This window comes from Porites lutea, chromosome 10 (assembly GCF_958299795.1).
Source record: "Porites lutea chromosome 10, jaPorLute2.1, whole genome shotgun sequence".
Classification (NCBI taxonomy): domain Eukaryota; kingdom Metazoa; phylum Cnidaria; class Anthozoa; order Scleractinia; family Poritidae; genus Porites; species Porites lutea.
In genome coordinates, this window is record NC_133210.1 from 31,833,781 (window position 1) to 31,856,238 (window position 22,458).

General features: G+C 38.8%; 3 protein-coding genes across 3 annotated transcripts in view; all 3 read right to left on the bottom strand.

Moving 5' to 3' along the window:
- The window catches only part of LOC140951197 (uncharacterized), a 14,606-nt gene extending 7,793 nt beyond the window's left edge, over window positions 1–6,813 (bottom strand). Inside the window, exons 1-15 of the mRNA XM_073400426.1 lie at window positions 6,673–6,813; window positions 6,263–6,350; window positions 6,062–6,161; window positions 5,304–5,336; window positions 4,884–4,956; window positions 4,677–4,751; window positions 4,510–4,578; window positions 4,083–4,163; window positions 3,720–3,822; window positions 3,355–3,398; window positions 3,057–3,106; window positions 1,950–2,048; window positions 1,290–1,380; window positions 769–907; window positions 79–181 (exon numbers count right to left, since the gene is read on the bottom strand). Coding sequence (XP_073256527.1) covers window positions 79–181; window positions 769–907; window positions 1,290–1,380; window positions 1,950–2,048; window positions 3,057–3,106; window positions 3,355–3,398; window positions 3,720–3,822; window positions 4,083–4,163; window positions 4,510–4,578; window positions 4,677–4,751; window positions 4,884–4,956; window positions 5,304–5,336; window positions 6,062–6,140 — 1,039 coding nt within the window. The 5' untranslated portion in view covers window positions 6,141–6,161; window positions 6,263–6,350; window positions 6,673–6,813. The remainder of the gene's footprint in view (window positions 1–78; window positions 182–768; window positions 908–1,289; window positions 1,381–1,949; window positions 2,049–3,056; window positions 3,107–3,354; window positions 3,399–3,719; window positions 3,823–4,082; window positions 4,164–4,509; window positions 4,579–4,676; window positions 4,752–4,883; window positions 4,957–5,303; window positions 5,337–6,061; window positions 6,162–6,262; window positions 6,351–6,672) is intronic.
- A 2,276-nt stretch (window positions 6,814–9,089) lies between these two features.
- On the bottom strand, window positions 9,090–15,307 carry LOC140950071 (uncharacterized). Its single transcript, XM_073399237.1, has 8 exons — window positions 15,193–15,307; window positions 12,981–13,360; window positions 12,105–12,230; window positions 11,570–11,640; window positions 11,395–11,448; window positions 10,876–11,011; window positions 10,318–10,380; window positions 9,090–9,577 (listed from the first exon to the last, which is right to left on the bottom strand). The coding sequence occupies exons 1-8, from the start codon at window positions 15,221–15,223 to the stop codon at window positions 9,503–9,505; spliced, it is 936 nt and encodes a 311-aa protein (XP_073255338.1). The 5' UTR covers window positions 15,224–15,307; the 3' UTR covers window positions 9,090–9,502.
- A 1,097-nt stretch (window positions 15,308–16,404) lies between these two features.
- Window positions 16,405–21,252, bottom strand: LOC140950253 (monocarboxylate transporter 10-like). Its single transcript, XM_073399461.1, has 4 exons — window positions 20,851–21,252; window positions 18,471–19,021; window positions 17,376–17,745; window positions 16,405–16,793 (listed from the first exon to the last, which is right to left on the bottom strand). Exons 1-4 carry the CDS (start codon window positions 21,065–21,067, stop codon window positions 16,516–16,518), a joined length of 1,416 nt encoding a protein of 471 aa, XP_073255562.1. The 5' UTR covers window positions 21,068–21,252; the 3' UTR covers window positions 16,405–16,515.
- Between the last annotated feature and the right edge of the window lie 1,206 nt (window positions 21,253–22,458).

Sequence of the window (22,458 nt, forward strand, 5' to 3'; positions counted from 1 at the left end):
CGATAAACGTTTATTTCCTCGACGCTTTTGAACTCTACGTTCTGAAGAGGTTAATTTGTCTTGATTGCGATTACTTACAGATATTATTGTCTTCTGAGGCGACCACTAGTAAATCAAGGTTCTCCACAAAGATGGACCTCAGCAGAGAAATGTTGCTGGTGTGTTCAGAGGCAGATGATAACTATAGATAAAAACAGAAAGGTAGAAAATGGAATTTCTGGCAGAACTGGGATACTACTAATTTTCTTAGCTTGCTATTTCCGGAGTAATGAACGACTACTTAATTGTAAAAACAATAAAAATCACAACCATGGAGATTTCTTTAATGTTTATCCAGTCACAATAGGGCCATTTATACGAGGAAAAAGTTCGCGTCTTATGTAAGACGCGTCTTATTTTTCCTCGTATAAATGGCCCTAATATGCACTGCAAATTAAATGAACCAATCAGCGCTCGTCGTAAGCGCCGGAAAACACGTCAGCAAATCACCACTGATTTTGATTTGTTTAAGAATGTGCAGTGAGACTTTCGAGTCAATCACAAGGCACTAAAACTGTTCTGCTACAGGGTGAAAACTTTGCTGAAACGTTTTGGGAAAACGCCGTTGAACACAAGTTTCAAATCCCAGTTTCTGCAACTGTGAGCAATAAGGTCATAAGTAACACTCTCCTGTTGTGCCGTTTATTTCAAACATGATCTATTAAAAATGTTGCTGAGAAAACAAGAAAAGTAGTGATAATACGCTAATGGGGTATTTGTGTTCTTTACCTGGTTGACAGTATTCAGAAAGGATGGCTTGGGTCTGCTCTCATTACCCAGAATCCTCTTTGGTCCATGCCAGTCGTACTTTGCAGCTATCTGTGCAGTCAGCCGTGATTTGGCCTCGCTTTGCAAAAATATCTCTTTGCTAGAAGTAAACAAAGAAAATCCAAAATGAATAAAATACAGTGTTTTCACTCACGTGGCCAGCATCTATGCAAATTTATTGGAACAAAAGAAAGGGTTTGCATAAGAAAAGAGTTCAACTTCCAGAGGAATGGTCTGGGACACCAATATGGCTGCCGTGTCTCTATAAGAAAATGAGATCATAAATTCACCTAGACTATGAACTGTGGAAGTAAAAAAAAGTCAAAGGAGAACCTATTTGTTTTCTCTCCAATTTAAAGCCAACAGGCTTCATGCAAAAGCCATAAATTAACACTATGAACTTGAAAGTTGTTTTTAATAAATTTTTTATATAATTATTGTGTTGTGGTATTTTAAGTGAGACTGCTATGCGTTTTGGTAACCTGTACATGAAGTTGTTTGATTGTAATCTTTCCCATTTTGACACATGACCATTGCTTCCACCACTGAAGATCAACAAGGGGACTTTACGAGCTGGAAAAACAACAGGAAAGAATGTAGTTTGGACGTTCTGAAAAATCCTTAAGTGCGACTTCAAATAATAGCTACTTTTCTGCAGGGCTGTTAATCATACTTTACAAGGTGGTTCTAACTTTTGAGTCTGTGGATGAAATCCTATAGTGTGACCATTCAAATGAAAGCTACTGAGCAGTGCTTTCCTGTGGTACTGTTTATTATGTTGCATAAGGTGGTTCTAACTTTTGATTCTGTGGATGAAATCTTATAGTGTTACCATTCAAATGAAAGTTAATGATTGGTACTTTTCTATGGTACTATTTATTATGTTGCATAAGGTGGTTCTAACTTTTGATTCTGTGGATGAAATCTTATAGTGTTACCATTCAAATGAAAGTTAATGATTGGTACTTTTCTATGGTACTATTTATTATGTTGCATAAGGTGGTTCTAACTTTTGATTCTGTGGATGAAATCTTATAGTGTTACCATTCAAATGAAAGTTACTGATCGGTACTTTTCTGTGGTAATGTTTATAACACTGCCCAAGGTAGTGCAAAATAAAACGGTACAAATTAAAAACTTACTGTAAGTAAGAGACTCCATGGCACACTTGTTTTTCAATGTTGTTAAGCAGCCAGATGAGTTGTATTTCCACAAGATCAGATGCCGCCTACTATTTGTACCTGACACAAAATGACACAAAATGACACAATAAAATGACAAATCATGATTTTTTTTAGCTCTTTGGCTTAAATTGTTGTAGGTACAAACTTGGACATTAACCTGGGGATTACCTTACAGTATTCTGAACATGGCCCCAGCTAGTTGCATAGGAAAATAGAAGACATTGCTGACAGGTAGAACCAAAAGAAATCCCAAGCTGTTTTATTCCCTGCCTACTTGTTGTATTTACCCGGCAACTTGAAATCTTAGTGACAACCCTGATTTTAACTTTATAAAGGGTTAAGATGTGGCTAAATGCAATTTAGGCAAAGTGATCGGACCAACATCAATTTACTCCTAACAATATCAATACATTATTAAAAGAAACATTTATGAGAATTAATAAAATAATCACCTGAGGGAAAATGCTTTGATCTTTGAAAAAATTCTCCCAACTAATTCTTAAGGAAATGTATGGAGATCATTGAGGAGAATTTGTATGTGGATAATTTATTGGAGATTAAAGGGTTAAGTTATAGCAGAGCTCACCCGCATGGGTAAGAAAATTTGGTTACCTATGCATCAAAGAAATTTTGGTTCTGAGAAAGGGTAGGTGTTACTGGTAAATCTTCTATACGTCTGTATGTACATCCACCCCTTCATGTAAGCCAGGGTGAAATTTTGCATTTCAAGCACCTGTGTGTTTCGATGGTAAATTGCAAAATAATGGCAAAGAAATGTACATAAAAGTGTGCTGCACATGCATAGTTGTTTTTTTGCTTATTAGACCTACAGATTTTTTTGGCTGTTTTGTTGCCGTTGCCACTTAGCATAACACGATTTTATATTTTGTTTGAGTAAACTAAGGATATCAATGAGAGCATCACTTTTAGCCCTGGCTAGATCTATATAACTCAGGGTACATGTAATAACAACATACCTATGACATGCCCCAGGTCAGCAATGTAGCATCACTTTTAGCCCTGGCTAGATCTATATAACTCAGGGTACATGTAATAACAACATACCTATGAGATGCCCCAGGTCAGCAATGTAGTGAAACATTACCAATGGGAACCTAGAAAGAATAATCACAGGATATAAAATATAGTCTTTCCTACGCAGAGGTTCCCACTGGATATCTCAATAAAAATAACAATATTTGAACCCCATGTGCTTTCTTTTTTTCATCTCCCCAGAGTCTTCTGCAGAGCTGAGAGAGATACAATAAAGAATGTTTGAACACATAAACTGAAATAAATCAATAACAAATATGACTGAAAAATGGATCTTAATGAAGTCAGAACAAAAGTTAGGTTTCCTAACCCATTGTTTTCTTCATCTTGAAATGTTCCGATAAAATCTGTTACCTAAAAGCAAAAAGATAGATACACCTTGAAGTTAAATGATAAAGAATACTATTCTAGTATCACAAATATAGCTGTACAACTAATTTTGATTGGCCTGGATCAATTCCATTTATTGTAGTATATCCAATGATATTAGGTTCACACAATACTTGTTCACCCTTTTTACTTCCAGACACAACTACGGTGGCATTATTAGGAAAGGTAAACACTCAAATGTGACCACTTCTTAGATCATACCTTTTAAATCGAATTGACTTAATGACTTATTCTATAGCATTGTATTGCTCTGAAAAAACATTATTTAATGTACAAGACACTCACATTCTCTCCAGATTTTGGATCATACATGGCAGCCTCTTCAGTTCCAGCAGCCACCCAAATTGTCTTGATGGGTTTTACATAACACACTCCGGTGACTGCAGTGCTGTAACAAACAACATAAAGATGTTGATACTTACAAGTAAGCAAACTATTCCACTTTAGTAGCCATAATAATGGCCTGCTGTTGTTAAGTTAATCGGCCCTCAATGCCTCATGAATCACATCTTCAGAATTCAAAAGAATTTCCAGCTGGAAATGAGGCATTGAGGGCCAATTAACATATAAAAGAATAATAATGTTGTCATCATTTTGGAATATATGATTCCACAAAGATGGCGTGAGTATCTGGTAAAGGCTACAAACCTGAATCCATCAAACTTGTGCATCACTTGTCCATCTTGGGACCACACCTTAACAACTTTGTCAAATGCACCAGATAAAACCCTACAAAAATATATGAAGTAAACTTTATTGGATAAAATCCAAGCGACAAATTGGTTTTCCATAGTTCGCCTCAACAGCAACTACACCTTGTACAGACAGTTCACTTATGCCCAGCAATGCATGAATATGTGGAACTTAGGTACTTCATATTCAACATTATTAAATTTCCATATGACTTCATGTAGTCAAAATTGCTTGCCTTCTAAGGTGAGGATCATTGCTGGGGGACACTTTGTGCTGTCTGTCATAAGGAGCATGAATCTTATTAACTTGTAATCCTTGACATACCTAATAAAATTAGGCCAACTTCTAACAAGACAATGTTTTATTGTAGGGACGTACTAACCAAGTATTGTTATCTGAGTCTCGTGCCAGACACATGCAGATTATTCCAGCATCATGGGCCTTATTTACTCTGAAAAGTGAAAAAGAAAGATATGTATTGTAAAAATGTTCCATCATAAACAATAGAACTTTATCTATAAAGCACAAAGATCATAACAAAAAACTTACTTTGTTACAACTGACAAGCTCTTGTTTCCTTTGTAGGAAAATGTTGAATCGTAGACAATGAACCTCTGATCATACCTACAGACAAATTAGGGTAATATTGTATTTAAATTAAATGCATCGCCATAGTAATGGACAGCAAAGAACTAGAATAACATACAACAGCTTAAGACAATATGCGTGGACATTATCATGACCAAAATTTCTTACCCTCCACTATAGACTCTTGATTCATAGCAAACAACACACTTAACAATATCAGAGTGCTCTTTGGAAACATAAGCTGAAAAAAAGAAAACAAAAAACTCTCAACTTGCTGCGGGCTGTCATGTATTACAGACAGACATGACATGACTTGCTCAACAGGTTCAACAATTTTCACGATTCTAGGTCAACATTAAACTTGCAAAAATTTCAAGCGTCACTACTTGACCGTTTTAGTTCCACATGTGACTGGCATCATTTACATGTATTATACACAATCAAGAAGAAATTAAAGGCACTAAGAATTATTAAAATGATCAGTCGTCACCCAAGGAAAAATTCTATGATCTTTTGTCAAATTCTCTCAACTAGTTCTTAAAAGAGATGTATTGAAATCAGTTTGGAGAAATCGAATCTGGATATTACCTTTTGTGTCTATTACATGTCCAATTTCTCTGCCTGAAATTATTTTAAAAAAGGTACAAAAAATGTAACATTAGCAATAATGACTTCATGTATTTACACAGAGTGGCACCATTCTTTTGGACCAGTGACAGCTTACACAAAAAGGTTTATCTGTACAAAAAAATGTGGGCTGTCTGCTAACTGAGATGTGTGCATAGGGGATATATAGACTTCAAGGGTCAGTTGGGTTACCTGTGGAGTATTATTATCAGAGTGGGGTGCATGATTAAAAAAAAAAGCAGGCATACAGTGTGTATATAAAAAAAATGTGCTGTTTAGTTACTCTTTTGTAGCAGGGCGGTCATTAAGAGTCGGGAGCCGGGGATAATTTTTTCCCCGGCTAGTAAGAGTGTGGCCTCCGGCTACTTTTACTGGAAAATAGAAGAAAATTAGAACCAAAAGAAACCCCTAGTTGTTTGACTCCCCGCCTACTTGTTGTATTTACCCGGCAACTCGAAATCTTAGCGACAACCCTGTGTAGGCAAGGTTCATGAAAGCTCAAGTTGGTAATGGAATACAATGTAATCAACCTTCAACATGATCTAACAAGACCAGAGTTCAATTACTACCCTTCTCCGTGGATAGTAGGGAGAGATTGTTGGATCTAGACAATAAAAGAACTATCGGAGATGTGTAAAACTATTGCCACCAATAAGGCCAGTCAATGCACCTAAAAAGCAAATATAAAAAATGCTCATATAGCATGAAATGTAACTCACCTGGATCTCTCATATTAAAGACCTGCACAGTTGAATCTACAGCTGCAACTATTTGATTTCTTCGTGCATTCCATGCCATGCAATACACAGGAGACCCAATCTAAAATACAACAAAATACTATTAGTATGCAGTGCAATATCAAGGTACCCAAGCATCAATATCTTAATGTATGCAGGGGAATAAGCAAGTTAATTACTTACAGGAATCCTGTCATAAACTGCTCCACCAGATCCCCAGGCGATAATAGTTCCATCATTTGCAGCAGAAAAGAGAAGTTTAGCATCTCCCCTGTTGGCGGGAAAACAAAAGAAATTAATAGCATCACAAAACAGTTTTATTTGAAATTATTGTAACAAAAGGATTTGATCAATAAGTTCCTACCCTATTTGGAGTTTCTACTTCAAAAAGCTGAAAACTGCAGACAAGATATCAAAAGAAAAGCAATTTGCACCAGATATTGAATCCAGAGGATAACGCAATTGGTTTCCCTAATACTTATCCACTTAAGATAGTGATTTTCATTTATCCCTTGGTTTTAAAAAAAAAATTAATGTGCAAGGAGAAGAACAAACAAGTTGGACTTGGATGATCAGCTGGAGGGTTGACTAACCAAAACAGGAAGCCGGTAACCCATCCATCGTGCTCCCGAACAGAGCGGAGTAGTTTTCCTGCTTCACCTGTAGAATAATCCCACACTTTGATGACTCCGTCTGAAAAAGAAGTCACAACAAGCTGAGTTCCAATTCCAATTCTAATCGTATAATCTGCAAAGGGTATATCCCATCACAGCAGATGTGCATGTGCTTATAAATATTAAAAATACATATTAAGGTGCGCGTATTAAGTTACAAAAAAAAAAATAAATAAGCGTCCGCATTGTTAAAGTCCCTAGGGCCTGGGGTAAAATTACGAGGATACTTTTGTAAATTTCCCCACTATTTCCCAGCAGGGGTTTGGGGATCGTGGTTGCAATTGACTAGTGCACTATGCATCAGTCAATTCCAGCTGTGCGTGTCAAAAGCTCCAAGTTGGCCCTGGGGTTGGCAAATGCCCAGCCCCTGGGCAGCGCTAAATTTGCAAATGCCCCATCCCCGGGGACTGACAAGGCGGACAAATGACTTGACTGATGCATTACTTCATTGTTTTTGTTAATTGTGACCCTCAACTAAAACTTCTTATTAAGTTCTCCATGGCACCATCTGGAGAAACCTTAATAAGGATTAATCATTATTTTGTAATAGCTCGCCAAATTTACCAATTGCAATTTTATAGATGGGATAAAAGTTCCTACACTATATTCAATTCAATTCAATTCTTTATTCTCCTATAAGCAGTATACTATCCAATCTACTTTTTATTTAGGGGGCGATCCCAAAACAGCTGACACTAGTAGAAACATCGGCATTCGGCTTCTTTAATCTATATTGCTCGTGAATATTTCCCTCTACAATCTCAACTAAGGTTAAGAAAGCTTTAATAAACACTTACCTTCAAAACCAACAAGAATCTCATGTTTCATGGGGTTGTAGGAGAGCGCAGTTATGCCCTTATTATGGGTGTCTTTGATCACTGCAAGCTTTTCCATCGCCATCTTTGACGACAGCTGGAAACAATCACCAAAGAAAACTATCTTCTTGTCATTGTTGAGTTATTTTTGTGCAGGAAAAAGCTACGTTTCATAGCAAGTAAATGAGCAGTCGAACTCTGGACGTCCTCCATGTTGCTAAGGGAACGCGATAGAGATTGGGTCGAGTCTTGGGACATACTCGTTCCCATGGCCCAAGATGAATCATGAACCACGCCATAGCCCGAGCCGTAAGACATGCATCGTAATTATTGCCCTAAAATTATTACAATTTCCTTACTTAATAACACTCGAGAAGGAAGATCGAGAAATTTCATGATCCAAAAGTCAACACTACATCATGCACAACAGCTCTAGCCTGGGTAACAGGCGCGGGTCATATTTTATTTAAAGGCGGGGCGTGGCGCGGAACACTCGAAGGGGGGAAAGGGCTGCCTCTCGTTGTCCTCAAGATTTTCTCCGTCGCCCTAAAAGACATCGGAGTCTCCAACCTCGTTCCAAGGGTTGTCTCCTACCCGTCTATGGAGCGAGAGAGATGGATAGGAGAGAGAACCTAAGAACGAGGTTGGAGAAGGTGATATTCTACATCAAAAGAGGACAATTAATTTTGAGGTTTTTCCTAAACAAACAGATGAAATGTGGTGTATTGAGCAACCAAGGAAAAAGGCATGGAGACTAGGTTGATTGTTGTGATGACCACATGTCCAGTATTCAAATGAGGTGGTAACATGTGAAACATAAATGAAAATATAATACCTTCGCTATTCACAAAATAGGAATTCTTCTTTTTCACTGTCACGCAATAAACACGGCACAAAAAAATAAATTGGAAACTGTCCGGTGGAAGAAAATGAAATCTTATAAAAGACTACTATTTAAAAAATTTGTCCAAATCGCAGGTCTTTGTGGCCCACAGTTTCTGAGTTATTTGCCGAAACGTTTCACGCACCTTTGTAGAGCTTTGCATGGAGACGCCATATTGGTGTACAGTTTTGGTCCACTAATAAGGCCTCCGGAAATCAACAAAAACATCTGGAGTTCACTTTTTCTAAAAAGCTCTTCCTTTTCACTTGAGAACGCAATACGTGTGCATAGACACTTATTTTAATACTTGAAATGGTTAAACTGCTGAAAATCGAGAGGAGACACTCTTTTCAATGAGAAAAGCACTAAGAACCAAGAGGGCCCCAGACTTGGATGTTATTTCTTGCCCCTGTGGGATTCAGCTTTGTTACAGGCTTAAGTGCCAAAAATGTACTGATATCACTTTTGTAAATTTATGTATATATGTTGACTAGCATACAAAACGTCAAGTTGTTTTAAAAATGTATGCATTTATAATCAAGCAGATCACCCCTGTTTGTGTTTTATTTCTGATTTAGCTACAATGGCCCAGTAACAACAGTCTTAAAATGCCCAGGAACAATACACTCGACTCAATATGTTTTTACTGGCTATTTTAATGTTCATTAAAATTACCTGTTTGATCATAAAATATTAAATTCAATTAAAATTGTTTTAAACATAAAATAACTTAACAAATTCAACCGTTTGGTAAAGGGCTTTACTCCCCAAACTACATAGAGTGGTTTTAAATGTTTACTTCACAGATGAAATCCTGACGTGTGACAACTAATTACAAAATAATGAAAGCTGCTGAGCAGTTGTTGAGCAGTAGGTTCACCTCTCTTTGGTACAGTTTTTTTTTCACATACAGTGTTAATAACTCCTAAATAGATAGCCTATGAGTACTTAACAGACTCCTTCATTTTTTTCACTTTTTTAATAATGTGGTTTGATTGGTATTTTCTGTTTTTTTTTTAACTGACCAACATTACTACTGTAAGTGAAAGACTTAATCAATGAATATTGTTCCAACTCGACGGGTTTGTGGTATGCTCGAGAACCTTTCATCAAGTGTAGCAAACGTCTGCAAAGAAAGACAAAACAAAACAAAAATAAGAGAGAAATAAAAACCAATGTATAGAAAATTTCTTCACAATTTTTTTTGTCAATTAGGCAAGACTAGTTAATGGTATTCTTCATGAAGATTATGCCTGGTTTTATAGCAACTGAGCTTGTGATTCTAACTTTTGACTCTGTGAATGAAATGATTTTATTGATGCAATCATCTGAATAAAAACGCTATCTCAGTCTGAAAACATGCTTACACGTGTAACAATACAAAATTTGGGACTTTTTCCATTAGTTTGATTATGGGGCACTTTCTTATATTTTTAAGTCTAAAAAAAACCTGTCAACAGACTATCACTATATTATTATTATTTTTTTAATGTGGAGGGGAAGGATAATTTGTGAAGTCATTTTAATTTCAGAGCACCACAAATTTCTTTTATAGACTTATCTTATCATAGGGGAAAGGAGGGGGGACAGGGGTTTCCACATGTCCTTTTTCCATACTTTTTACGATCAGCTTCCACCACCTTTTTCTTGGCTGTCTTTTTTTAGCCCCTTTTCAATATTGCATAATTCCCTGCTATTTCACGTACTACCTACCCTCCCACCTCTCCCTATCGTCTCCTGCCTTTTGAATCTCTCCCGCCCCCTTATCTCCTAGGCCCCCACCCTCTGTCCTCTACCACCATCATCTAACTTAATTAATGGCACCAGGCTTATCCAGCTAAGTACATGTAATCATTGTGTTCATACCTTGCCAAAAGCTGAGTCTTCTGTATGGGATTTAAAACCAGCAGCGTAAAGTGTTTTCAGAGGCTGAAGGTAAAACCACAACATGGGTTAACTAATATTATTAGGAAGCTTAACTAAAGGTCTTACTGAGTGAAGCGCATCAACCGGAAGTACCGGTAAGGCCTTTTTCTTTTCAACATTTTTTGACGCCACATCAATGGAGAAAAAATTTATAGAAATCTATGGAGACAATTTACCAGCAAATTTAGGCTCTGATGCTAACCAAGAGTGCAAAAGGTCCACATCTTAATTTACATGCAACTCAGTTTAATATCAAAGAAAGTCCATCTCAGTAATTTCTGGAAAATAGCAATTCTAGGATACTTTTTAAATTTGGGAATTTAGTCTAGTTTAGACTGGCAAAATTCAGCCAAACCAGATCTAGTGAACTAAAGGTTCCAAGGTTCCAGCGGCACATCCCTTTCCAAATACTTCTAACTTTCAATGCACCTCTTCGGAGGTTTGCAAGCATTGGTTGGCAACCCATGTTCTGTGCCAAATAATTTTGAACAAACTTACTTGGTGTAAATTATTTGGGACTGAAATTCTCAGATCCCCTGTATCAATAGATGCTTTGTTTCCTCTCCATCTTCTACTCCTGCTCTGATTTGTAAGTTGGTTTGTTACTTGTTCCCACTGTGGTGCTCTTGTTATCCTAAGAATGTCAATCATTCTTGATTATTTATGTCCTATTTATACCACTGCTACATAGTGGTAATTCCATGAACAACTGAACCTAAAAAGGTGGCCATAACAGGGTTGTCAGAAAGTTTTGAAGTAGACAGCTGAGTTTTCAAAGTAAGCGGCCAGCCCAGGGATATATTAATTTAAAAAAAGGCATCTGTAAAGAAATGCCAAGCAGAGTAGCCGGCTGATACTAACCAAGTAGGCGGCGATTTTCACCGGCAGCCAGCTACTTTTGACAACCCTGCATAAAGATAATGGGTCTTCAAATTGGCCGTCACAAGCCTTACAAATACAATGGATCGGTTGTCATTCAAGACCTACATAGACCAGCGTATTTTAATAACTACCAACCTTACACGTGGATTGTTTATGGAGACAGTAAGCTGAGGAGATGCATTTCCTCTCCTGTAAAAACCAAATAAAAATGGGTTTTTGTTTTGCACATAATAATTTATTAGCTTTTATATTTAAATTAAAACAAACCAGCAATATTTAACTTATTACTGACACCAAACAAAGCCATTACCTGTTTATTCTTTGGAGTTTGGAGGTACCAGCATTTTGAGCCTTGTTTGGTCTTTTTTCTTTCAATGGCCCCTATGATTATGGACAATTCAATATAACAAGTTATTTTTTTAAAAAAATAAAACAATTTACCAGTTCTTATTCACACCAAAAAGACATACAGCTATGACGACAAAGCAAAATGTTGTGGTCTAACCCAGTTTGACTCAAAATTTCCTTAGTTTCCTGTCCCTAATTATTCTTTGGAGACATCGAAATTCTGGTTTAATTTGAGAAAAGATTATTGTTATCTTCAACAATGATCCCCCATTTGACATTTGCATTCTTTGTTGCTGTCAATCATAATAGTTTATGCTTTTTTTCTTTTCTATCCATTTTGTGTTTCTGTGTATCAAGGTTCACCGCTTGTGATCATTATGATGATTGGCCATAATTATTGTAAGCTGGCCTTTAAATTTCAGAGTTTGCTGTTAACCTGCTGACCTGACAAGTGAACAAAACACCTTATTTTGCTTCAAAGTTCACTGAAGTCATACCTGTAATCCTCTTCTCTTGTTTAAAATATTCAGCCTGGCATCTTTCTGTTGTGTTTGCCTGTTCTGTCTGTTTAGTGGTCGTCTGTTGAGTTGAACCTGTTTCGCTTTGGAAAGAATTCTCTTACCCTGTGATTGTATGAAAAATGCTCAGTGTTAAAGATTGATAATAATATTTTTGCACTTAACACTTATAAAGAGGCCCTGCCAGGGGGGGGGCCCATGTCGCCCGTCTGAATTTAAAAACGTCTTGTGTTGGTGTTTATAAATGCTTGTCGCTTATTGTCGGCTTTGCCGTCACTGTCGCAATTTGGCCGAGGGAGGTTGTCTCTTGCCACGATTTCATTTTACGCACTGTCACTACTTTTTGGGCCATGCCGCTTGTTGGAATTTACCCTGGCAGGGCCTCTATAAAGCGTAAACAAGAATTGGAGAACAAATGGTCAAGAAAGCAGTAAATGAATTTTTAGGTGATTCTTGAAAGGTCACAATGGTAAGCGATACAAAGCTTAAAGTGCAAGTGTTAAGTAAAATGATTACAGGTAAGTTGTTGACTGAGATCGGTTTTTTTCCAGTTGGATAAATATATAAAGGATTCTGTATTTAGAACATGATACGTTTTTTGCATCAAATGGAAACTTGGAAAAAATCTGAGGTATCTGGGGCTTGGATTTGTCTGAGTTTCCATTTGATGCAAAAAATGTATCATGTTCTACTTCTACAAAAAGACTCACTTTGTGATTCTATTTTTGGAGTCAATGAACAGTTAGATTATTTTTTACTTATCTGTCAGCCTTTAAGAGAAGGTTTTAAAGAAATCTTAAATCCTTTAAACACTGTTCAGACATAAAGTTAATTGCCCATGTAGGCTAATATTACCTTTTGGATTATTCCCTGTTTGCTCCTTAGCCGGTTAGCAGCAGCTCTTGGGCCTCCAGTTCCCTTGTTAGGGCCACCAGCATTCTGCCTTCTTCTGTTAATACCCTTAGGACCAGACTGGTTGACCTGTGCACCTTTTCTCTGCTGTACAGACTGGTTGTTCTGTTTCCTAGATAATCCTCTTTTTCTTCCTTGAGCACCTTGACCTGACCCTTGCTGTCTCTGCCGATTGTTCTGTTTCACAGCAACACGTTTTCCTTGCTTCTGATTAACTTGTTTCTTGCCTTGTCGTTGTTGAGTTCCTTTTCTCTGCAGCTGCTGCTGTGTCTTGGCCTTTTGTGCTTTCTTTTTCAGCTTTCTCTGTTCTTTGATTATATCATCTAATAATATTGTAAAACATATCTTAAATCCTCCATTAAAACCCCGGTTATTTCAAACACATTTGGGTAGGTTAATAGAGGCGAGTGGCTAATTTAATTTAGCAAAGGCAATCAGGGGTTTCAAAATGTTTTGAAGTGGCTGGCCAACTCTGGAAAAGTAGACGGCTGTGACAATCAAGAGGCAAAAGGCGCACTTTAAAGTATAAGCGCTATATAAATATTTTACTATTTACTATTTAAAAGGCCCCTGAAGCTAGAGGGTGTAAAGTAGCCAGCGACAAACAATTAAGTAGCGGGTGGATCTCTGGCAGTCACCAGCTTGTTTTGAAACCACTGGACAATGGTATCAGTTCTCCATAAAGAACTAGAAAACAAACTGAAAAAGGTCAAGTATAAGAAGTTGGAGGTCGTGCGACCAAGGATCAAAAACAAATCCAAACTTCCCGTTGGTAGTAAAAAAAACCATCCCAGATCAGTCCACACAAAGTTTTACAGTCGTGACTAATTATGATACAGGAAGAAAAGGACGGCAGAACACTTGTGCGTGACAAACGTGCCAGGCTATTACTTGCATGCAATGTTGTGATCTTCACTTATTGTTCATGTTTTCTGGCATTTTACAAAAAGATCTGTTTAAAGGCAGTGAAGTTTGAAGAAAAATAATTATTTTAAACAAAGTTATTGTCATGCTTGCCATACAAGCTTTGATGTCTCCTTACCTCTCCCATCCTGTCACATAAGTTCACCAAAAACCGGGGGAGGGGAGCGGGGCTTAGGCCTAGTTCAGATGTCGAACTTTTCATGAGCTGAACCTAATTCGAATTAAGGCCGACCCAAATTATTAAGACTGGCTGAATTGATTCAGATGCCAATCTAAATTGCAGCCAAACTAAGTTCAAAACACAAAAAACGCTCATTTCGGTCAAACTGCTTACAAAATGCATTATAATAATTTATGCATTAGGTTTGCTACATGAAAAGTTCGGCATCTGAATCAAAGCCATTCCAAAGTGGCTCCAAAGGTGAAATTCCCGGCTTGGCTAGGCGAAAAGAACGGCTAAGCCATTCCAAATTGAAACAGGCATGAGACCTGAGGAAGGATAGTCATTGAGGAACAAAGGGTTTTCGTCGTTGCCTGACAAAAAATTGTAGACCTCCAAATCTTCTTGAAGGCATCTTTAAAGTTTGGAAAAAACTTTTAAATCTGAAATCTAAATTGATAACTTTATCAATCACCCATGCAGGGTAAATATGATACAGGAGAAAATTTTGGTAGATGAAAAAATCTTTCGCACTAAGTAGAAATGGCTTACAAAATAAAACTAAATTTCTTGAAAAATTAAATGTAAACACAATTAATTAATCATTTCTATTGAACTGACCCGTGCACAAGTACAATTGCATGTAAGTTTTATTCCCAGAAAAAAAATCCTTTCTCCTTATACAAGAGTGTGGATGCATAAGCTTCTCAAAAATCTCAAGACGCAATGTTGAAATGTTAGAAAAGTTACTGTTAGGTAAGGTAACTTGACAAGTCACGCAAATATCGGTTAGCTAAAAATGAATAGCGCTCCAGCCATATAACAGTTGAGTCTTAAAACTGCATAGAATATACCTTCCCTTAGTACATCTTCTACACCTTTAAGATCGAAAATCATGAAAGAAAATAATACTATTAATATTATTTTAAGAAACAGCTGAGCGCTTGGCGGTGTTTACTATCAGTCGGTACGTTTGTTGCAGAATCGTTTCAGGGAAAACGCGACGCTAAATTAACCAGGGTGACCCATTTCTCAGTAAAATGAGAACAAGATACTGGCGATAACACCTACCAAGAGATCTGTCGATGTTTGTGGTGGACATCTCGTTAAATCTGCCAACTTTTTTCACAAAACAGTCAGCTGGTTTCCAATTCAACGTCTTTGATCTTTCTCCACGACGGTAACAGCTGAGGAGCCTCGTGATGTCTCTGTCAGAGACTGGGTCTTACAACGCTCCTGACGCGCGCGAAGTTCAACGAAGTTCGGCAAAAAATGATAGCCTGCGAGAGCATCCTGTTTTTTCGGCTCAAGTTTCTAGTTTTTCGGGGAGTGAAACTAAAAGCTTGAGCCGAAAAAACCGGATGCTCTTGCAGGCTAGGCAAATGAAGGCGAAGTGAATTTTCCCCATTCCCTCTTGGTTTAAAATATCGACTTATCTCTTTCTGCCAAGATGGCTGAATCTTGATCAAGTTCCTCTTTGTAACAGGGTTGATCTCGACCCGCCACGCAAAGGGATACGCGCGTAAGTTTGGCGCTGCTTCTTAGAATCCTCTCTTATCCCATCTTTATAGTTACCCTACCTTGGTCTACCTTCAGTCGTTTCTTCAGTCAAAGGAGCCGCGCAAATACACGCAGTACATTTTCCATCTTCCGTGGGCAAAGTACTTTAAACATGTCTAACAATAAACTGATCTGTTAAAACGCCGATTAGGTTTGGTACTGCAGTTGCATTCTCTGATCAAGCAGAGTGAGATGAAGATTGAGGAAAATTATGCTTTTTATTTATTTACTTTTTTTCAGATAATTTTTTTATGTCATACAATTATATTTTTTACACCCGTTTCTTTTTCAGGTAGGCACGTGCGTACCGTGCGCATAGAAGTACTTACGCCCCTGATCATACATATTTAAGGGCTATATCTACCCCTGTTATCAGTCTTTTACGATTTGTTTTAATCCTCTTTGGAAAAACTTAATAGAATTTTGGTTATTATTTTCCCTGTTTTTAACAGAATTCATTGTCCAGGCAAAAAAGTTTCAACATTTGTTTATAGTCCGGCTCCTGGCCGGGACGTTACTGATTTTAACTACTTTTCTCAAAATGTGGCAATTTCAAAAAGTGCGGTCTTTTGCAAAGTTCTGACTGCCAGACAGAAAATGGCAAAAACTGTTGTCCTTGTGCTCTAAAGATAACGATTCCCTCGCAATATTCTATTTTTTCAGGTTCTCTCTCTATGTCCTTGTTTTCAACGTGCTTATCACTATCAATATTATCATCATCAATATTAAAGTTCTTAGTAATAGAAAGCCGTTTTCACTGTGTTACAGTGCAGTACATTGTCGCAGTTTAATTCTTCTCACCATCGTATGATCATATTCTCATAGCTAGGAAGATCACACCGCTGTGATTTTGTCCACGACAAACAAGTACTCCTCAACTTCAGAAGGCTTAGGCTCCGAAGAGCTTAAGTATCTTTGCACATATTTTTCAAAGAACGAAAATCTTCGCTTTTTGCCGAGCTCATCAGAGGTCATTTTCATCTCTTTGACGCCACGTGATCTCATGGGCGTTAAAACCGGAACAACTGATAACAGGCCTGTACAGAGAGCAATGGCGGCACCAGAGAAGTAGAAAGCCTCGTTATACGAACTTGTGATGTCACTTAGGAAGCCTGAGAAAACAAAATAATGTTGGTGTCGCAGTGAAGAACTTAAGAATAATAATCAGAAAATGGTATCAAACACTTTTTAACAGCTGTAAAAACAAGATTTATTCTACTTTTGCCTTGCCTACTTTCAAGTGACGAAGCGCCATTTTATTAGTCAAGTTAGATAATACGGTAATACAATACTTTATTCAAGAGATAAAACAACAAATACAAAACACAATATCTCTCGAAAGGGGATATCTACAGGCTGTCGGGAGAGGGTTCGGCTACACGTAGGCTAAGTTTCCGGTATGAATTGCACTGGGTTCCCTGTGTGTAAGTTGGGCGGGCGTTCAACCTCGTCCCCTTGGGTCCCTTTTGTCATAAGATCCCCATGGCGTCGCTGGTCAAAAGCATAGCGGGCTCTGGAAACGAGGTTGGCGGTCATGCCACTCGCTGGTCTCCCCTGCAACCGTGTTTGTCTCGTCACGCAACGTCCTGTTGGGGAGGAGCATCTCGTGACGACACAAAAAGGGCAGCGAGGGTGACCAGCCACTGGCTAGTTATTGTGTGAGCCGTTTGCCATTTTGTTGCTTGATATCATACCTGCGATCAGTGAGCCTGTCATAATTGGAACGGAGAATACCAGGTATAAAAACCCTAGAGCTGAAGACAGCCTATGATGACCAACAACATCTCCGGTGAGGACAGCGATTAGTGATACAAACGCTCCATCAAATATTCCAAACAAGAGCGTGTAGACAATCAGCCAGTAGTACGTGGTGGCCAGCGGGCATAGAGTCGTCGTAACAGCCATCACCAACAGAGCTGTCTGGTAAAGATACATACGATTGACCCATCGGAGATCCGAAATATGACCGAAGAAGAGTCGACCAAATAACGAACCAACCGAAAGAAAGCCGATGAGGAACGATGCCTTGGATTCGGGTATCTGTAAGTAGGTTGCGTGGGTCGGCTGTTGATAAACAAATAAATTATAAATAAATAAAAATGATTTGGAGGTAGCACATCCACAAAGTGGTTCTTCGTCTACCTGATTTATTGTCGAATTGGAATTTTGAAACGTTGGTTTTTGACGAGAGGGGAAAAACGGAGTACGCGGAGAAAAACCTCTCGGAGCAAAGGAGAGAACCAACAACAAACTCAACCCACAAATGGCGTCGACGCCAGAAGTGAACCCGGGGTGGGAGGCTAGCGCTCTCACTACTGCGCCATCCCTTGCTTCCCTTGACTGAAAGAGCAAATAACCCTTCTAAGCATTATATTAGACAACCGGGCAAATACAAAAGACGTCTCCTCTTATCTACTAGTAGTAATCAAAGATTGTGGTGCGTCGCCTTAAAGAATTTCGCAACTAGCTGTGTTGCATAAGAATAGTCAAAACTTTCCTGATCAGGCTTTGATCTACGAAATAAATAGAAAAGAAATATATTAATCTGCGAAATATTGAACAAAGGAAGGAATTTTTCTTCCCTTGTAGTTTCTTCTCTTTAATTAGGTTATTATATGACGTGCAAAATTAAACTATAAACCGACAACCTCTTTTCTCGATTTCTAGCACTTTAGAAATATGCACAGACTGCCCACGAAATCACAGAAAACCTAACGACTCAATAAAGGGGGCGTCTTCAATAAATAGAAAAGTTTTTTTATGAAGGACAGAAGGAAATTCAAACTTACCAAATAGACGTAAGGAACAAAGTAACCCAGATTAAATATGCCGAGTGCCAACGCCCAGACAATGAATCCTTTATTTTTCCAAACAGACAAGTCTATCAGTTTCTTCTTTTTCGCAGGTTCTCTTTTCACAGGCGGTGGTTTGTAGCTAAACGCAGCGAACACCAAAATACAAGCAACGCCCCCAAGGAACCTCATGGTGTTCTTCCAACCAACTTTAGATAAGAGTGCATTTAGAGTGGGTCCCATTACCAGAGCCCCGATAGCACTCCCAGCTGTTATGAACCCATTCGCCAAGGACTTTCGCCGCTCAAAGTAACTATCGACCATAAGGAATGTTGGAACATAGCTCATGCTGGAGCCCATTCCCCACAGAACGCTATAGGTCAGGTAAATGGGAACGAGGCTGTTGACGAAAGACGTTGCGAACATTGCTGCAACGGAGATGACCCCACCGATCATGGCGACCACTCGGCAGCCGTAACGATCGCATAATGCGCTGGTGAAGGGGCCGAAAAAGAAGTTCATGCCCAGTCCCATAGACCCTATGTAACCTGCGTGAACAAAAACAAACAAATTACCTTTACGTCTAGTCGAGGGGAGAACACCATATAGGTAAACAGGCAGGTAGGATTGTATAGAAATGATCTAAAGGGAAACAAACATTACTTCGAGTTAGCGGGAGGTTCGAGTTACCGAGGGTAAAACTACAGTAAATGTAAGAACGAAATCCAGGGGAAATCGACGTTGCATGGTTCGAGTTAGCGCGAGGTTCGAAGGCTTAAGCCTTTGACTCCTACGATGTGATCAGTAATTCTCATTTCTCGCTGCCATACATTTTACTGTGCATTAGTTAAGAGAATTTGGGGTTATATCAATATGGCATCCATTGGCTGAGAAATTTACCTACTCTCATCACCTTTCTGTGTGCCAATGTATTGAATATTGTAAGGAGAAGTTATACGCCGATCACTTTTGCAAGTGAAAGACTTAAGTTGCCACCCTTCTTCTGCCGGAACAACAAATGAAAAGTGTGCGAGACCAGAGAGGCGTCAGTGGCAGCATTAAAAGGCGAATCGGAGGGGAGGGAGAGGGGCGAATTCCCCTTTTTTGGCCCTCCCTGGCCCCTCCCCTTTAACGCCGTCGCAGGCTGTGAAAAAAGTCACGTTATGAGTATCCATACCGGAAATCTTAAATGCCCTGGCTCATTCCCAGGGGAATAAGCCTCTTTTTATTTTTATCATTCGAGTTATAACTGTTTTTTTTTTTTCTTTCATGTTGAAAAATGCACACTTTTGGTCGTTTTTTTCCACCTGGTTTTCTGCCTTTTCATTTCATTTTATTTTGCAGGATACGATAAAACAATGCCCTGGCAAAACGTTCCCACAAAGCTCGATTAGGAAATTTGAACAGAGATCATGGAGGTGTGCCGCAAGACCTCACGCGAGCTGAGTATAGCAACAGTATACTCGGAAAGGCGTCTTTATAGAGATTGCGGCTGGACAGAATGTGGTTTATTGGCCTTACGCGAGCTTGCTCTAAGCCATTTTCTGATAGAAAACATCAGTTTAATTTGTGCATTGTCCTAAATAGAGAAATACCAGGGTTGTTTTGCTCTTGTTCCAGGCCTTCAGATCATAGTAGTAGATCGTCCTAAACCGTTCTTGTTTTTTTCTCTCACGAAGACGCGATCAAGTCAAATTTTACTGGAATAGCCAGCGACCTCTTGCTGCATTCACATGTTTCTTTTGTTTGTTTTGTAGGGGGAAAAAAAAGATTAAGTGGCACATGCACAGACAAAAACAAACTTGTTTTGGGATTAACACCTTATGCCTTATATGTCGAGTGGAGAGTGACGATCATATGAAGCTAGATTAAATCATTTTAAATCATTAGAGTATGAAAACTTATCTCTTGTTAAATTATACCGTACTTAATCTAAATTGAAATTATACTTGAATAATCTGTATGATGACGAGCGATGTTGTTGTGAAGTACCCACAGGAAACCAAGGTGCTTGACTGAAATCACACACGAAAGCATTTAGCATTTCCGCAAGAAATATAAATGGCTTCAGAAAGAAAGTTCTCCCTGCCTTCTTGACGTCAAAACCCATTTTTAAAAAACCTTTCACCCCTGACGCATACTATTCTAACGAAGTATTTTGAGTCTTTAATAGTATGCCTGCCCTAACCGCCCGCGAGTCATGCATTTCCCAGGCAGGGAAAAATCTAACACGTGATTTCCCTCGCTAAATCGCGCCGCTCCCTACAATCTGAACACCCCAAAACGGATATTTCTTCGGAGATAACATGAACTTGATTTTAATACTTCCTAACGATATCCCTTGTTAATCATGCGCTAATCAAAGTTCAGCCCTTACCAGTTAAAGCTTTGCTCCATCCATATTCCTTGACAAACACAATGTACAGTATTCCAAAACTGTTGTGAATACCCAGGACGACAAACTGCACCATTGCAGCTGCAAAACATATCATCCATCCCCGGCCACCGTCCTTCCAATTCTCGCAGTCGTAATCAACTTTCAGGACAATTTCCGCGGTATTTCCTTTGTTCTTTTTATAGACCTTTGTCGACATTTTCTTGTTAGGTTTCTTTTTTTCTCTAAAAAAACTTTCTCTCACCCTTGGATGGATATTGACAATTATTGAGCGTTGTCACATTCCTTGGGTCGAGCGGTGTTCTGATCGTTAGTGATATTGCGTTGTTGACTCTTACACACGGATAGAGAGTGTTATGTCGAGCTGAGCAACATAAGTGTATAAGTAACGTATAAACACTTGATTACCGTATTTAGATCTCAGATGCTGGATCCAGGAGCTTAGTGAATTCCTCAGAGGTTGGGGTGGGGGGGGGGGGGGAGGGCGGGGGAGTAGACTTAAAAAGACGAAGACTTTCCCCTTTGAAAAGCTTGATGTACAGACTAAGATGCTCTTCAAACATTAATACCGGTATTTTTATATTTCTCTCATCCTCCTGAAACTGGGAAAGGAGGAAAACGATCCTACGCCAAATGATCGGACTACGAAGAGATATTGTTCTCTGGTATCTGGCCTACTTTAGTTCTCAATGTGTCAGAACAACGACAATTAACTCCCACTAGTAAATACTTGTGCGACCCTCCTCGATTTGACTAAAAGTTGTCTTTTCCGGTTGCGGTTTCGATTTTCGTGGTTTTTTAGCCGGCAAAGATGAAAACTTTTCCCAAGTGCGACCTATGCCTTAACCTCATTCCTAAGGGAGACCATGGGAAGTTCAAAGTCCAATGTAGCAGAGGGGTGGGATGGGTGGGATAATTTGGAAGAAGGGGAGGGTGGGGTAATAAGGGAAAGAGTAAGTAAGGCTAATTGAAGCAACGTTCGTTCAACATGCTTGTTCAGAGGGTATGACGACGAAAAAAACATATATATAATGCTTTTAACCAGACCCTAACACCCCCCCTCCCCCTCCCCTTAAGGTCGAATCTCTTCTGTTTCACATACAGTGCACTGTTCTTATAATCCAGTTATTACTGGGCTGCCTCGGCTCGGTTTTTCCTTATGGCACAAATCGCGCTCTGGCGTGTTCAGCGCGTGCGCAAGATATAAGTGTATGCCTAGAATGTGTAGAATAGATCAGTGGACTTCAGCAGAGTACATTCCGAGGAGCTCGAAGCGACTCAAAGCTATTAACAATCTAACTTCGGTGGAAGCATACAAATACAAACATACGAATGTAAACGCTGTTGATGGTTAGCCCACAGTCTGAAAGATGGCAAGAGTACATTTTGGAAGTGGTATAGTTCATAACTATCCTATGCGAGAGATCCATTTACAAGCGAACTCTTCCGAGTGAGTCTATCAGGAAACCTTGTACAGTAAGTGAGTGACTTACTGAGTTAGAAGCGCTAAAAGAATCCCTCGAATTAACTGTTAAACTCAAACTGTTCCTTACGTAAACATTACGAGCAACTGGATCAATGAAATTCAAC